This window comes from Podarcis filfolensis (genome assembly GCF_964270895.1).
Source record: "Podarcis filfolensis genome assembly, chromosome: 2".
In the NCBI taxonomy this organism is placed as follows: domain Eukaryota; kingdom Metazoa; phylum Chordata; class Lepidosauria; order Squamata; family Lacertidae; genus Podarcis; species Podarcis filfolensis.
In genome coordinates this window covers 100860466-100876807 of record NC_139605.1, presented here as the reverse complement: position 1 = coordinate 100876807, position 16342 = coordinate 100860466, and the positions used below count along the sequence as shown (strand labels likewise).

The 16342-nt window shown below is 44.4% G+C and overlaps 1 protein-coding gene across 4 annotated transcripts in view; it reads left to right on the top strand.

The window, feature by feature from the left end:
* The window catches only part of AXIN2 (axin 2), an 82818-nt gene that overhangs the window by 32189 nt on the left and 34287 nt on the right, over positions 1-16342 (top strand). For 2 of the 4 annotated variants that reach the window (XM_083598655.1, XM_083598654.1), the window contains 2 exons: positions 2203-3152; positions 12015-12155. In XM_083598655.1, coding sequence (XP_083454781.1) covers positions 2329-3152; positions 12015-12155 — 965 coding nt within the window. In that variant the 5' untranslated portion in view covers positions 2203-2328. Of the gene's footprint in view, positions 1-148; positions 337-423; positions 945-2202; positions 3153-12014; positions 12156-16342 lie in introns of those variants that run through there. The other 2 variants (XM_083598657.1, XM_083598656.1) reach the window with 2 other exon arrangements.

Sequence of the window (16342 nt, the reverse complement as noted above, 5' to 3'; positions counted from 1 at the left end):
GAATGTACGCGATTCCCCAGCTGCCTGCTTGCCTGTTTCTCTATCCACCCCCCCCCGCGCCCGCTTTCTCCCGATCGCTTTGATGTCCTCTTGGCTTGAGCTTTGAAGTTGTTAAGGAAAGCTATTTATGCGTTAGTTATGAGCAGGCAGGGCTCGGTTGAGGCGATAGGCGAGGGTTTTGTACGCGAACAATAATAAACAGCAGAGGTGTGTGTGTGTGTATGTTGCGTTTGTGTGTGTTCGAGAGACGGGAGAGATCTGGGGAAGGAGTGGGGTCTTGCACAGGACAAGCCCCACCCCACCTCCAACCAACGCACCCCAATTGCAGATATCCCGGTAAGGTGTGTGCGTGGGTGTGGGGGGAAAGAAGGGTCCATTTTCAGATTTGGACTTTTCCGATTGGGAAGGGAGGTCGAGATCAAGGATGTGCATTTCTTTATGTGCCGGGGAGGCAGGGATGCAGCGAGGATGCGAGGACTCCCTGCCTCTTCTCCCTCTCCCCAACTCTTCCTTTACACCCCTCCCACTTCTCTCGGCACCCCCTGCGAACTCCAAAGAGGCGCTGCAGGCTTACTTAGGGGTCAGTTGTTGCACAGGGCTCGGAGAAAGCAACTGGCTTAAGACTTCTCTGTGGCTTTCTCGCTCTCTTCCCCCCTGCTCTCCCCACCTTCACCCTCCCAATTCCTCTTCTCGGTTCCTGAGATCTCTCGGCCTTTCCACCCCCCTCTCCCTTCCAGTCAGTCGCCATTTCTGGAGGGTTACTTACCACCCCCCTCTTTTATTTTTACCCCCCTCTTAAGGGTTGCATTTTAGCAGCTCGCTGGACTACAATGTCTTCTTTTAAATCCTCCCCCCCACCAGTCGCCCTCTTACTCGCTCACTCTCTTTGATGGGGGGAGCTGGAGAATATAACAGCCGGGCTTGGAATTTCTGCACGCGTTCAGGTACATTACAGGAGAGAGGGGGAAAATACTTTCTTGGCAGTAGTTTGTATTTGTTTGTTGTAAAGGCAAGCAGGCGTTTAAAATCTCCACTCCTGTCGTGAGGTGGTGGTGTGGAGAAATGTCATCTTATGAGTAGTTCTGAACTCTTCACATAACTTCATAAACCAACTTTTTAAAATTGGATGTTGGTTGGTTTTGTGTGTGTGTGTGTTTAAATGAACTGGTTGAAGTCTTTGCAATCCCATTTTCTCCCGAGTGAACTAAGGAAGGATGTTTGGAAGAAGCCACAAAACTTCTCAAGATCTTATTAATCCATCTTTAATGGTGGAAACTGGCTAAGTTTGAGAAGAAAAAGTGCACGGCAACCCGAGCAAGGGAGGTGGTGGTGGTGGTGGTGAGGGAGAATTGGAATCCTTTGCTTCCAAGTGGTTGGAAGTTTTTAAACATGTGGATGTCTTTAACATGTGAATGGTATAACTTAAGCAAGTCCGTGAGATGCCTTTGAAGGCTGTAGGCAACTGATCAGAAATGAGTCAGACAGACCTAGTTTTTAAACTAAAACACTACTGTGGTCAAGATTCTCCCCCCCCCCCATTTTCTTTTAAACACTTTCTCAATATGCCATTTGTTTTTTTCAGAGGAGCATCCAGCATTGTGCTTAGAAGGGTTTCTGGTGATCATAATCTAAATGTTTAAGGAGTTGAAGGGTTTTGGAGGGGGGGGCAGAGAAATGGAAACCAGATGCTGAGGAAAGCACGTTTTGTTCTTTGCTTTGAGTTATCTACTGAAGAAAGAGAGGGAGGCAAAATTTTGAAGGGTGTGTGTGTGTGTGTGTGTGTGCGCTTGCACACAAAATAGGTTTAACAACACAAGGGATCCAGTATTGTTCCTGGGACTTCTCAGATGTTATCATTAGTAGGAGGGAAAGGTTCACAGGGGGGTTTCTTTTCTTTTCTTTTGCGTGTTTTGATTTTATAGGCAATGCAATAATTAAGACTTCATTTTTGTTTTTGCCTCCGCCCCCACTCCTTTTGCTCCCTCCACACCAAAGTTAAAAGTGTGCCCAGAGTTCAATCTTCCTCTTTGAAAAGCGTATCTGATACTTTTGATTAGCACTGCAGATAGCTGCGGTTGCCTCTTTATTTTAATGTGAAGAGTTGAAAAGCCTGTTTACTTTTTGTCTTTGATGTTGGGTGGATCTGGTTTTGATTAGATCAATACTTCCCCCCCTCTTTCTTTTCCTTTTTTTTCCTTCAAGAGAGAAGACTCTGAAGAATCCCCTGCTGACTTGAGGAAGAAAAGAGAGAGGGAGAGAGACAACACACATACAGATTACTGAGGAACTTAAAAAGAAAAAGTCCTGCCAGAAGGGACTCCCGGAACCATGAGCAGCGCAGCATTGCTGACTCACCTCCCAGACCCCAGCAGCAGCTTCAGAGAAGATGCCCCACGCCCCCCTGTACCAGGGGAAGAAGGAGAGACACCATGCCACCTGGCTGCCACTTTGTTTGCCATGAAAAACCAAAGCTTCAAGGCCATGTCAGTTTCTTCCACGCCAAGGAGAAATGAAGATGGCCTTGGGGAGCCAGAAGGCAGTGCATTCCCAGACTCTCCTCTAGCACGATGGACCAAATCCTTGCATTCCTTACTGGGGGATCAAGATGGTGCCTATCTCTTCCGGACCTTCCTGGAAAGAGAAAAATGTGTGGATACTTTGGACTTCTGGTTTGCCTGCAATGGCTTCAGGCAGATGGACCTTAAGGATACCAAAACTTTACGAGTAGCCAAAGCTATATACAAACGGTACATTGAGAACAACAGCATTGTCTCCAAACAGCTCAAGCCTGCCACTAAGACCTACATAAGGGATAATATCAAGAAGCAGCAGATCGATTCTATAATGTTTGATCAGGCACAGACTGAGATTCAGACAGTGATGGAGGAAAATGCTTACCAGATGTTTTTAACTTCTGATATATACCTCGAATATGTAAGGAGTGGGGGAGAAAATCCTGCTTACATTAACAGCAATGGACTGGGGAGCTTAAAAGTTGACTGTGGCTATCTCCCTACCTTGAATGAAGAAGAGGAGTGGAGCTGTGCAGACTTTAAGAACAAACTTTTGCCATCCGTGCTAGGGCTATCCAGTAAGGCATTGAGGGCTACAGCAAGTGTCCGGGCTACAGAAACTGTGGAGAATGGGTTCAGGTAAGATAACTTGCTTTGAATGACTTTTTGAGAGTCTGTTGCTCCTTTAAACAAATCTTGCAAAGTGGGTATATGTGCACATGCTTGTCCTTTGGAGTAGATTTTGGCAAAGATACTTTTTTTTTTAATGAACCTTAACAACTTGGCATTTATTTCTGGCTTGGTGGGGAGGGCGGTCTTTCTCCATAATAAAGAAAGCAGTACATTGTGGTTCTTAAGACCCACCAGTTCCTAAAGCTCTCTTAGACATCAAAAAAGAACTTCAAAGCGACTCTTGTTCTTTGAGACATGCGTTAATTGTTACCACTTTAAACCACATTAAGAGGAGCTGGGAAGAGCACCATCTAGGCATGTGAATGAGTAATGAAATACTAGTTTGCCAGCTTCATCCCCAGCTAGTGTCGAAATATGTGGATTACATATAGAAAATGGGAAGCAATTATGTGATGATGGAACGAGAAAATCCATATTATTACTGCGGCAGCCCGTGTGACTGAACTTTGTAACTTACAAGGAGACATGAAACACATGTATTCTTGGCGAATACCTTGTGTGGCTTGCTATCATGTCTTTAAGCCAAAGGAAATCTGTTTGGCCAATGAGATGGCTTCAGGTATGGGACATTAGTGTTAGGGGCAGAATTCCAACAGCTGAGTAAAAGAGGTGTGTGCTCCAGGTATATAGGAACTGAGGTGGACCTTTGGTTTCTCAGGCTCAGAACTGTCTACAGTGACAGACAGTGGCTCTTCAGAGTTTCAGCCAGGAACTTTTCCTAGCCTGACCTGGAGATGAACCTAGGCCTTTTAGCATGCACTCTACCATTGACTGACAGCCCTTCCTAGTTAATGGAATTCAAGCTGCATTAAAAGGTGGTCCTATTCCCAATTCAGTACCCCAGGAGAGTGATATGAGACCCTTCTTTGGTGGCATAGGCTGATGAAAGTGGGCAAGACCAGTTTCTCACAAAATGGCAACACCAGCGTATTCTTTCTCTATCTTAATCGTGACAGAGTGGTATAATCTTCTGACACCTTATTCTCTTTCTCCCCTCCCTTTCCCCTTCATAAATGGGAATTGGTTGAACAAGGATCTATAGAGCAGAAGGACCTGCTCTCTCCCTCTCCCCTCTGTTCTGTGTATTCTCTCTCTTGCTTTGGGAGTTTCTTTCTCAGTCTGGTAAGTATTTGACATCTGGTTTACAGGAATTTTTGTGAGTGTTTCTGTGATTCATGGGACATCAAAGGGCTTCAGGCATCTCTTCTGTTTTCAGCTTGTTTCAACTATGGCCTGCCTCTAAGAGGAGGGTTCTTGAATTGCATCTGTTGTGTTTCTAGCTTGCAGCAGTGTTTATGGTCTTTTCCAGCGATAGGGTTGGAAAGGCAGCTGGTTCTAATTTGGCTTTCACTCACACCAGGGCAAATCTGCGGGGGCTCCAGATAGGCGAGGGGCTTCTTCTAGTTCTTGGCTGTACAAATGGCATCAGTGTGTGTTACCCGTTTGTTTTAATCTCTGTGGAGGTATATGCTTGCTCAAGCCTCTGTTTGCCCCAGTATCTTTCTGTGGTAAAGGCAAGTTTTCAAGTTTGAAGCCCTAGCAAGCCAATTTTCTTTCACAACCTCTGAACTGTACCAGTTGCATGAGCCTGACAACCATATTTGCTGTTGCCCAGATCAAACAGTGTTTATATGTGTGTATGCATGTGTATATGTGGTGGTGGTGGGTTTTGTGTGTGTGTGTACACACACACACACACACACACACACACACACACACCTAACACTCTCCCCAAGTTGAGATCACATTGTAGAAGGCATTGGCATGTCTAAACTCTGTTGACACTGAGGTGGCAGAAGGCATGGAGCTATTAATGTCAGTGCCACTCTGAAAAACACCAAGCAGGTAACTTTCTGTTCAGGTGAGGAAACTTCATTTGAACCTTCAGCCCACCCTATTCATGCATGCTTTTGATTAGGCATATATTGATGGAGCTGGATAGCTCAGCTGGTTGAAACATGGTGCTGATAATGCCAAGGCTGCAAGTTCGATCCCTGTATGGGGCAACTGCATTGTAGCGGGTTGGACTAGAGGATCCTTAGGGTCCCTTCCAACTCTACAATTCTATGATTTTATGCTGAAAACCTTCCTTTTAAGCAGATATGTACTTTGTGCTGCGCTGTTCTCCAAAAAGGCAAGAAGTTGCTTCTCCTTTTTTTTTTGTCTCCTTGACTGGATTCTTGTATGTAACTGAACTGAGAGCTTGGGCTTGAACCCAGGTTCCAGTTCCACTGCTGCCTGCCATGGACACTTTGTGTGGTCTTTGGCAAGTCGGTAGGTCTCAGACTCAGTTCCTCAGCTATGAAATGGGAATAATATCCCCTAGGTGAGGGTAGGCATGGTCTCAGTAAAGGCTGCCAAGTCCTTTGCCAGTTAGAGGTGCTGCTCTTAGCAATTTCTGGACTAGAATCTCATTGTTGTTACCAAAGGGAACTAGCTGAGAAGCCTTTTCCCCAAGCCAGTGGTCACCAGACATTGCTTCTCCTCCTGCCTCAAAGATATTAAAGTCCAGTAGTTTTCTCAGCTTGTGGATGAGTTGCTGTTATTTGCCTAGTCTGCTAGCAGTTGACAGGTGAATCCCCTTTCCCCTTGGCTGGTGTCTGCAATGTGTCTTCATCTTTCCGGACCTGTAGGTAACCAAACTTTTTTAAAAAATATTAATTGGAGGTTGTTTTAGCATGTAAGCTTTAACAAGGAGTATGAAGCCTATTTGTCTCCCTCCCCTGGCTGTTTTCTGCTCCTAGGTTAGGTTTGGCGAACACACTTTCTTTACCCCAATCACATCCCCATGCTGTATGTGTTATAAGGTATTTTTATGAATTTGGGATTTCCCCGAGTCAAAATAAACACTTCGGACTTAGTTTAGGTGTCTTCCCCTCTTTCTCAGGCCTGCTTTGTGTATTAATTGCTTCCTTGGAATGAGGATCTTGATGCTCTTCCATTTTCGGCAGTTCAGTGCAACAAAAGTGAAATTGAAAAAAAGTTTTGTTTACATTGGATTCTGAATGTATCACACAAAAGTTAATGTGCACAAAACTGCCCTCTTACGGCACACTCATATATCATAGCAGCCAATAAGGTAGCCTCTCTGCTGTTAAGTTTTCTCTTGTAAAGTTAGTGAAGCTCGCCTTCCCACCACATGGGGCTATAGCTAGCAGATGGCCCACTTTTGCAGATTGGCACTTATTTGTGGGGGAAGGTGTTGGAACCGAGATGGCTTCAGTTATCATAATAAAATTAAGCCAGGAGGGGAGAAAGACAAATGTGTACGTGTGTGTGCTTGCCCACACCAAGCAATTGGGGTTTTGTTTTGTTGGCAAAGTAGTGTGATGAAAGCTACATATTTGCTTCCCCTGAAAATTATAAACACAATGTTTCTGACCAAAAACCATTTGCCAGACAACGTGGCTGCAGATTCACACGATGTTTTCTCAACAGCAGTGAGAGCAATCCAGAGCTTTCTTCATATACCTCTGATAACCCACCTGAACACCTGTGGAATGCCAACTGCAGTGCAGCAAAGCTTAGCTTCCTAATTTACAAGGCTCCCTGTATAGACTTTCCATTACTCTGGTTGAAAAACCAAGATCTGAGGCTACTTATAAGGCTAGAGGCTAATCACAGAGGAGAAAACAGCTGTGCTGTTCAGGGTGTTGTTGGGTTTTTGGGGGGTTTTCTTGCAGGGCTACCCACAAAAGACACCTGGAAAGATAAGTTCTGTGTGCTTTGTCTATGACACACGCCTGCTCCCCAACACAGCACAGGGAGTGACAAACAAGTACCATTTTTATCAGTATAAGTGGTAGTAGTTTGAGAAACTTGAGACATTCTCCTTGAAGCTGAAGGGGAACTGCTACATGATTGTGGAAAACATTTGTCAGTATTGTGTCCTGTGGAGGCCCTTTTTTTGAGAGAGAGAAAAAGAGAGTCCATGTAGAAATTTACACCGGAGACTCTGATTCACACAGGAATTAAAACTCCTTTAAGGCAGCTTGATAGCATCTGGCTACAATTAAGTTTGTAGTGTGGTCAAGATCTTTCTTTTTTTTTAAAAAAAAAAAGTGGCTATGAAAACATCCCTAATTGGTTTACTTAATGTATGTGGGGATTTTCTGTACAGATCTGTTTTAACTGGGCAAACTGTGATTTTTTTTTTAATAAAAAGAAATTTATTGTTTAATGATATGATTGTATAAGTTCTGAGGAGTGGGGGAATGGCATTTTGCTAGCTAAATGTCTTGGTAATTTCTTGTGCTTTGAGTTTCTGCTGACTAGTTTAAGGTGATTTATAGATCCGTTGAACTTTGGAGCAGGACTTTTCCAAAAGTTCGGCATAGCTTGGGAAGTTGAGCTCTTCCAAACTCTCTCTCTCTCTCTCTCTCTCTCTCTCGTGGCTGCCTTACAGTATGGAAGAGCTTCCCCTTAACCTTCCCATAGGGATGACATGTAAACATAAACTAACGGGCGGCACGATTAAGGACGTAGCAGCATGACATGCACTTTAAAAGGAAGGTCTGTAGGATCCACTTAAGGAGCAGGCTTGGTTCTGTACAGATGGCGAGCATCTTGCAACCAGATACCTTACAACAATAAGCCCTAATGGGCCTGCGTTTTGTTAGAGCAGGACATGAAGCTGTTTCAAGGACAGCAATAAAATGTAAAGCCTTTATCCTTCCCCCTCTCCCACCCCACTTCCTTGAAAGACAAAAAAAACCCCCAATAGCTGCCTTAAGAATGTCACGGGAACTTTACAAACATAGATAAGTTTTTGTTTTTTAAAGGTACAACATTTGGATCCTGCTTCCCCTTGCTTTCTCTCCCCCCCCCCCTTTTTGCAGAGTAACTTTCAACTGGAAACATGTGGGGTTGATCTGTCTTGAAGATCTGAAGGATCTGATTTTTCCCTCCTACCGTCTTCTGTCACTCTTTGGTTATCTCCCATTCTTTCTTTCTTTTCTTTTCTCTTCCCCGCTCCCTTCCTTCATCTTTTGAATGTCTTGATCTTCCCACTGCAATATCTTTGTGTGCTTTGGGAAAGAATGTGTTCCCAGCTGCGCTTAAATACCTGAGTCTTTTGCAGCGAGGCCTCCTGCAAAGGTCAGCTTGAGATGTGGAGGCCTAGAACTTCAGTCATGCTGTTTGCCGTCATAACTTGAAGAGGGCTGTCTGTCTGTCTCTCCCTCCATCTCTCTCTCTCTCTCTCTCTCTCTCTCTCCCCTTCCCAAGCCCCTTTCTTTGCTTAAGCCTTCGCAAGGGCTCATGTTTTCCCCTTGCCAGTGAAATGGAGGAATGCAACACAGCAGGAGGGGAGTTAAGGGGAGGGTGGGAGGACTTGTTTGTGAGAGAACTGAGTGAAGACTACTACTGAAGAGGTCGAAAGTGGGTAACCGGGGCAAATGGAAACAAAGGGACCAGAATACTACTACTAGGGGAAGTGCTGCTTTTCATTAAGACTACCAGGCTGCTCACTTAACTCAGGCCTGATGCCTCCTCCGATCTCATTGCAAGTGGCTTGGTGGGTTGTTTTTTTTAAATAACAAAACCCAAAAGTTTCTCTCTTTTATGTTTAGGCCTTAAAGAAAGACTTCCCTTCCCTCTCTCCCTCTCCCTCCCTCCCTCCCTCCACCCTGCGCCTCCCAAGTTGCTCACAAGTGACTCCAATTTTGAGCAAGTGACTGTCTTAGAATTGAACAAACAGCAGGCCATGGGAGCCTGAGCGGATCGGAGTTGCCAAGCTGAATTTCTTCAGAATGAGGGATGTGGTCTGCCTCTGTGATGTCTCTTCTGTGGAATGTTATGGAAGTGGTCGAATAAGGGGTGTCCCTTTTTAATGTTCTGTAGAGCAGGCATCTGGAGTAAGGGGTGATGGCTTGAAATGAGGAACATCTGGCAAACTTAGTCTGGATTCCAGGCGTTTGGATTCTGTGTGCTTAAAGGTGGTGCTGTCTATATAAACAAGGCCTTCTTAAAACGTTTGGCTGAGAGCAGTGATCGCAATCCTGTAAATGTTTTGTCAATCCCTAATTTAGTCTTTAATAGTCCATGGTGATTAGGGTACAGAATGTAAAACACAGGTGTCCATCCCTATTGGTCTCCCTTTGCCAAACTGATGCCCTTCAGATGTTTGGGACTCCTTGCTCCTTTCTTCCTCAGGCACCATGGTTGTGATGGCTGATGGGAGTTGTAGTCCAAAACATCTGGAAGGTAGCAGGTTGGCAAAGGCTGCCCCATAAATTGTTATGTTGCTGCCTTGTTGGTCCTACATAATGGCTCCCTTTATTGGACCAACTTGCTGGGGATACAAAACTGAAATTTACTCCCCTCTGTGATTTGGATTGGAAAAGATTGCTCTTCACTTATTATCCCCTTATTATTGCTTTACCAATGCAGAGCTCTCTGTATATAGGGCCACACTTTCTTTTGCAGCATCCTCTGAAATAAGATGTCAGTCGAACCATTTTGAGATAAGACCATCTGTAGAAGTTATATTTGTTAATTTGACATGCTTGGGGACCTTTTGAATCCAGAGCTGAAAATGACCTGAAAATACTGCAGTCACTTAATAATATTTACCACTTTTTTCTTAAGCACTTCACCCTAGCTCAGAGTTTGCCAAACTTGGGTCTCCAGCTGTTTTTGGAATACAGTTCCCATCACCCCTGGTTCTGCTAGCTAGGAATGATCGGAGTTGTAGTCCAAAAACAGCTGGAGACCCAAGTTTGGGAAACTTTGCTCTAGCACAGGCATAGGCAAACTTTGCCTTCCAGATGTTTTGGGACTACAACTCCCATCACCCCTAGCTAACAGGACCAATGGTCAGGGATGATGGGAGTTGTAGTCCCAAAACATCTGGAGGGCTGAGTTTGCCTATGCCTGCTATAGCCATTACAACTGTCTTGTACTGCTGGCACAGATTTGAGGCAGAGAGAGAGAAGGAAGGAAGGAAGGAAGGAAGGAAGGAAGGAAGGAAGGAAGGAAGGAAGGAAGAAAGAAAGAAAGAAAGAAAGAAAGAAAGAAAGAAAGAAAGAAAGAAAAGATGCTTTTAAGGCCACTTGATGAGTGCATGGTAAAGATTCAGTTTCAGGGCATTCAGCTGCTGTTCTTAACTGCCTGGCCCTAGCTCACTTGTCTAAAATCTTGCATTGCCCTTTTCTGTAGATCTTAGATTCCCACTCCCATTAGCCCCATCATTCATAGCTAATGGTCAAGGATAATGGGAATTGTAGTCCGGCAGCTTATGGAGGACCACATTTCCCCCATCCTTGCTGCAGATGGACCAGGAATAACAATGCACATGTATTTGGGTTTAAGACACATTGGTGTGGGAAAGTAGGAGTTGAGTGTTTTTGTGAGGAGATCCTAGCCCAATTCGAAATGTTAGGGAGTAGAACAAACCTAGAAAGGAACTTGTCAAAATGTTCATGATAGGCCCCGCATGATCACTAAGGCTGCAATCTTATTCCTACTTACCTGTGAGTAAGCATCCTTGAACTCACTTACTTTTTGACAGGTACGTGTAGGATTGTGAAAACTGTAAAAGTGTTGATGGCTAGAGTGTTGTGGCAGGACAGTTTTCTCTCTACCACATGGAGACCTTGGTAGTTGTTTCTGAATCTCAGTTTGTTATGTGGGAGTGTCCGAGACAAGCTGGATCTGTTCACAATATTGCCTTCCTTGTGAGTCTTGCCACTAGTCTGGTATATTGGACTAAAAGCAAGGAGGTTTGGGTCTAAGTCCCCACTCAAGAATGAAGCTCACTGGTGACCTAGGACTGGCCTCTATCCTTCCTTGTGGGGTTGTTGTGAGGTTAGACCATGGTGCTGATAACGCCAAGATTGCTGGTTTGATCCCCATATGGAACAGCTGCATATTCCTTTGTTGGACCAGATGATCTTCAGCATCCCTTCAAACTCTACAGTTCTGTTATCCCTCAGTCTAACCCAGGCTTCCTCAACCTCGGCCCTCCAGATGTTTTGAGACTACAATTCCTATCATCCCTGACCACTGGTCCTGCTAGCTAGGGATCATGGGAGATGTAGCCAAAAACATCTGGAGGGCTGAGGAAGCCTGGTCTAACCTGCTTCATAAGGTTGTTGTGAGGATAAAATAGAGATGGAGGATGTATGCTGCCTCTTCTCTTTGGTGGAACAACAGGAGAAAACATGATACTTTTTTGTGTGGTGCCATAACAAGGGATTTCATGAATCCACCATTTTAAAACTGTATGACAGCTGATGGCTTTAAAATACTCAGTGACTTTGTAGATCATGAATGGGGAACCTTTGGCTCCCAAATGTTGCTGTTCTTCAACTCCTGTTAGCCCCAGCCGGCATGGCCAATGGTCATGGATGATGGGAGTTGTAGTCCATCAACATCTGGAGATTCACCATGTTTGCCACCCCAATGTACACAAACAACTTGCTTTGCTTCCATTCCATGTACACAGCACAATGAAAGCTATTATACACAAATGGGTATGCTGTGAACACAGACCTACACAGGTAAACAAGGATTTAGTAGCATGGGTTTATTTCTCCTATATATTACAGATACTTCTGGCAGATCACATGCTGGTTAGCCAGCTGTTTATGGTGGGTGGAAAATGAAGGCCGTGATCCTAAACACTTCTTATTTATAAGCGGTCCATTGAAATTGACTGAGTTACTTCCAAGCATTGAGAATATTAGTCATTTAGTTAGTCTTGTGTGCACATATATAACATAGCTCATTGCTCTTTGGCTTTTTTATGTGTGTATTTCCTGAGTGCATGGAAGAGTAACTGAGCTTTCACTTTTTGCTTGTCTCTAGGTCCTTTAAGAGGAACGATCCTGTTAACCCTTACCATGTGAACTCTGGCTATGTCTTTGCTCCTGCCACCAGTGCAAATGATAGCGAAATATCTAGTGATGCTCTGACTGATGACTCCATGTCTATGACGGACAGTAGCGTGTAAGTATTTCCCTTGGTTGAATTTTTTGAAAAACTGTTGGTTCTTAAAAGAATCCTACCTGACCATGATCTCTGCTTTAATTTTCTGTTTAAAATTTTGCTACCCAGTTATATTTCTGATGGATTCTTTACCCACCATATTGCCATAAACTAGGAGTATGGTTTGAGCACAGTGTGTATGCCTTTGACGCAATGGTAGGAAATGACTCTCTCATTTCCATCACTTTGCAGGTATTCTCACCCAACTCTCAGGTGAACAACCTTGTTCTCCCAGTAGGACTAGAAATCCAGCCTCTTACCCATGGGATGTATCCATAATCGTCCCCATAGCCACAATTTTGCCCCAGCCCTTGTTTTTTTTAGGACTAGGTGTACTCTTATTATCTAATTAACAGTCGTAAAAAAAGGAATTGCTTCCTCTAGGCGGTGCTTTCTGAGGTTAGCTGCTGAACTTAGGAGCGATGTTCTATTGACCCAAAGAGTCAACAGCCTTCTTGGGCTGAACCTGGCTGACTTTACTTCTGTAAGAGGGTGGAGGCTGTTTGGAATGTGATGACAATTATTCCTTAGTCTCTGGAAGAAGGATGGGAGGAACAATCTGTGCTGTAAAATTTGTGGTCTTCTACAGAGAAGGAAATGGGAAGAAGTTTTCTGTTGTAATCTGCTTTAGCCATACAACTATGTACAAGGGCAACTACGTACATTGTCAATGGTTTCTCTCTCCCACCTCTACTTCATGTTGCATTGCTCTTCCTGCTGCTGGGTAGAGAGATTGGACTTCATTGCTAAATATCCCAAAGTGCTGTGAGGATAGGGGAGCATATTCTTTATTTCCAGGGGAAGGAACACTTTTTGGAGGCAGGTTGGGGTTGGGGAGTGCAAAGTAGCGTGGTTTTAACTTAGCATTGATATACATATGCACACAAACACACACACAATTCCCAAGGTCTTAACTTGAAATGCTTAGTTCTGCTTCCCATGCATGCACATATCTGGAAGCAATTCCAACCCAAAACAGTAGGACTTAACGTGAGTAACAGGATTGTACTGTTAGTGTACCCATGGTGGTTTGGAAACCTTGAAGGTGGAAGGAAACGCTTCGCAATTCCTTGTAATCCTTTTGGTGGCAGGGGAAGAATATGCACTTTTTAAAACAAAAAAGTCTCTAGATATAAAATAGTGCAGACTTGGTTATCCACCCTCCTTCTAATATGTGTGCAGTACTTTTTTTTAAAATGGTTTTATGGAAGAAGAAACCCATTCCTGCCTTACCCCGCTTTCTCGTTGAACAACATCGGCCTTGCATTTTCTTAAAAAGCTGCATCACTATTTTATTTCTCTTTGCCAGCTGGGCTGCGGTTTGTATATGTGCTCGGTGTGTCAACAGAGCATTCACTGGGTTAGTCATTTCTGGACCAGTGTTGGGTCACTTGGGACGAGCAGGGCTAGGATTATACCCTCTCTTCACAGCAATGCCAATTGTGGGGCCTTCTACAGATGAGAGCACTGAGTGAGAAATAAAGTGCATGCTGGATGAAAGGCTTAACTGAATCGCTTTCAGCCTATTGTTAGTCTAGGGGAGCTTAGAGGGGATAAGAGGGTAGCAGGCTGCTTTGAAATTTACTTGAACAAGTGAATAGGAGCTCCCCATAAAGCCGGGCATGAAAGGAGCCTGGCTGTTTTTTCCTGCCATAACAATAGCCAGTACAGGCTGTGAGGAGCAAGGGAAGCTTGCCTGATTAAACTGCTGGGAGCTTCAAGATATGGGGAGTGGGGGTGTTGCGGAGGTGGTGGTGGTGCTGAGGCCAGAGGGGGGGGGCGGGGAGCCAACCTGGATTTCAATAGGGCCCAGAATAGTTATATGGCTTTAGAGAGCAACCTGCAAAAACTCAAGGCATTTAACCAGTTCCTGCTGAAAACTGATCCCAAACTCCCCCTTCCCAACCCTCTCGAAGCCTTTGGAAAGGTTTGAATTTCCTGTGGTGTTGTCTCCAAACGACTGAGGAGTTTGTGTGTGTGAGTGAGAGAGAGAGAGAGAGAGAGAGAGAGAGAGGAGGAAAGTGGGACACACACTTTTTCCAGCTCTGTGGCGTCTCAGTGTTGTAAACTCCTAGAAGCAGAGCACGCTGATAGGCTTCAACAGCTGTTGCAAGCTGCGGTAACACTAGCACGTGTGCCAAGTTGTTTTTGTGTTTGAATTTCCTTCCCTGCCATGGGTGTATGAAAGAGAAACTTGAGCAAAAGGGAGGAAAGCGGGGAGGGCGGCGTGTTCCCGCTCAAGCCGCCTTCTTTTCTTTTCTTTTTGCTTTTGGAGGGGAGCGACGCTGGGAGAAAAGTGAAATCAGCTGCTGTTGTGGTTCATTTGTCACCTTTGATGATGTAGGGGCATGGTTTCGTCACACTTTTCCTGTAGCTTCCATGCCAACAAATTTGTGCAGCAATGCACCACTCTACTGTGTGCGTGCGTGTGTGCAATGGCTTTGGTGGGGTGCAAATCAGACAACAGAACCCACAGACATCTGAAAAGCCGGTATGATCTGGTCTCTTGTTTTCATGGTGGCCCCCAGGTGGCATTCCCAGCAAAGAAAATGCACACAATCCCTCTCCCCCCCCCCCTTTCCTGAACTTACATTTAACCCAAAGGATCAATGTTGCGTTTTTGTTTAATCTGCCCCTTTTTGGTGTTAGCCACAAAGCACCCAGGCAAATTCACATTTCCATTTCTTGATTGGAGGGAAGGGGCGAGGGAGGGAGGGAGAGACGAAAGGGGGACTTTTTATTATTTGGTTATATCTTATTTATGGATTTACTTTGGACACAGGGGAATACTGCTGAGCAAACTTCAAATATTACCTTATCTTACAAACCAGGCTTTTGATGTTGGCAAGATCAGAGGCTCCGTTTCAGAGCCATTGCCAAATGAAGATGGGAGTGAATGCATATGCGCACAAAGTCTGATATTTCAAAAGAAGCAGTGAAACTACATTCAGGTTAGGTCAGGCACATCTAAGTCAAAAGGCTAAGATAATTGGCTCAGCTTAAATGGCAGCTGACTGGAAAGAAGACTTCAAAACTAGTGTTTCCCCAGAAACAGATTGGCTTAGTACCAGACTGGTTAGCTAAAATGTTTATAATTAAACTGTGCTATTCAGTGCCTAAAACTATGCTGTTCTTCAGCCCAGAGTTGGATTTAAAACACATGCACACCAGGAAATCTAGCACAAATATTGTGCTTCTGGAGAAGGGAGGGGGGTTGGATTAACATGGACATCAGAAGTTGTATCTTTTCCCCCATTTTTCTTTTTAGGCAGCAGTATTAATTGTGCGCTGGTTTTGGATAGCATTTTATCCTAAAACACTTCAAAATGTTTTCAGTTTTGTCGAGATGCATTCAGTCAGTGACCTTTGGTTTTTGTTGTTGGCTTAGAGTTGTGCCCAATGTTGGTCCTACTCTGAGCAGGCTCACTGAAATTAACAAACATAACTAGCTTAGGTTTGCTAATTTCAATGGGTCTACTCTAATTTCAATGGGTCTACTTGGTTGGCAACAGCCCTTAGATATGTTTTTTTCTGTATCAGCTCTGGGTTCCGCTAATCTTCTAAGGAACTAGCATGGTATCTATGAGGTGATGCTGTTTTAGCCTCACAGCAACTCCTACAATATATTTTATCCTGATAAATTGAGACTTACCCAGATGAGCTTCATGGCTGGGCAGGACCTCGCTCATTCAGGTCCAACACTTCTGTGCCATTCTGACTCAGCTTGTAAAAATGCTTTGCACATTCTCTTTTTCTGTGATATTGCAGCTACCTTATGAGGTGCAGCCGCCATTGTTCTCATTTTTTTTAGATGGCAGAGAGGCAGGCAGGCAGGCAGGCAGAAACTTGGCTAAGCCCACCCTGTGAACCTTTGGCTGAAACAGGGCTTGAGCCAAAAATAAAAGTCAAGAATTCTCTCCCTTGTAACCTCACTTGATCTTCTTGGCTACCCTTGTTAGACTTGAAATTCAAGCACCAGCTGCCCGTCTTTTCTGTATTTAATGCATTATGGATTCTTACTTTCCTTCAATGCCCTTTTATTTTAAATACCCAAGAACCGGAGTTTAGGAAGCTTGTTTCAAGCCGTCGTTACGATTCTCAGTTCTGTTTCTCAGGGCTGTTCAGTAACGCCACCCTTCTTTTTAAAA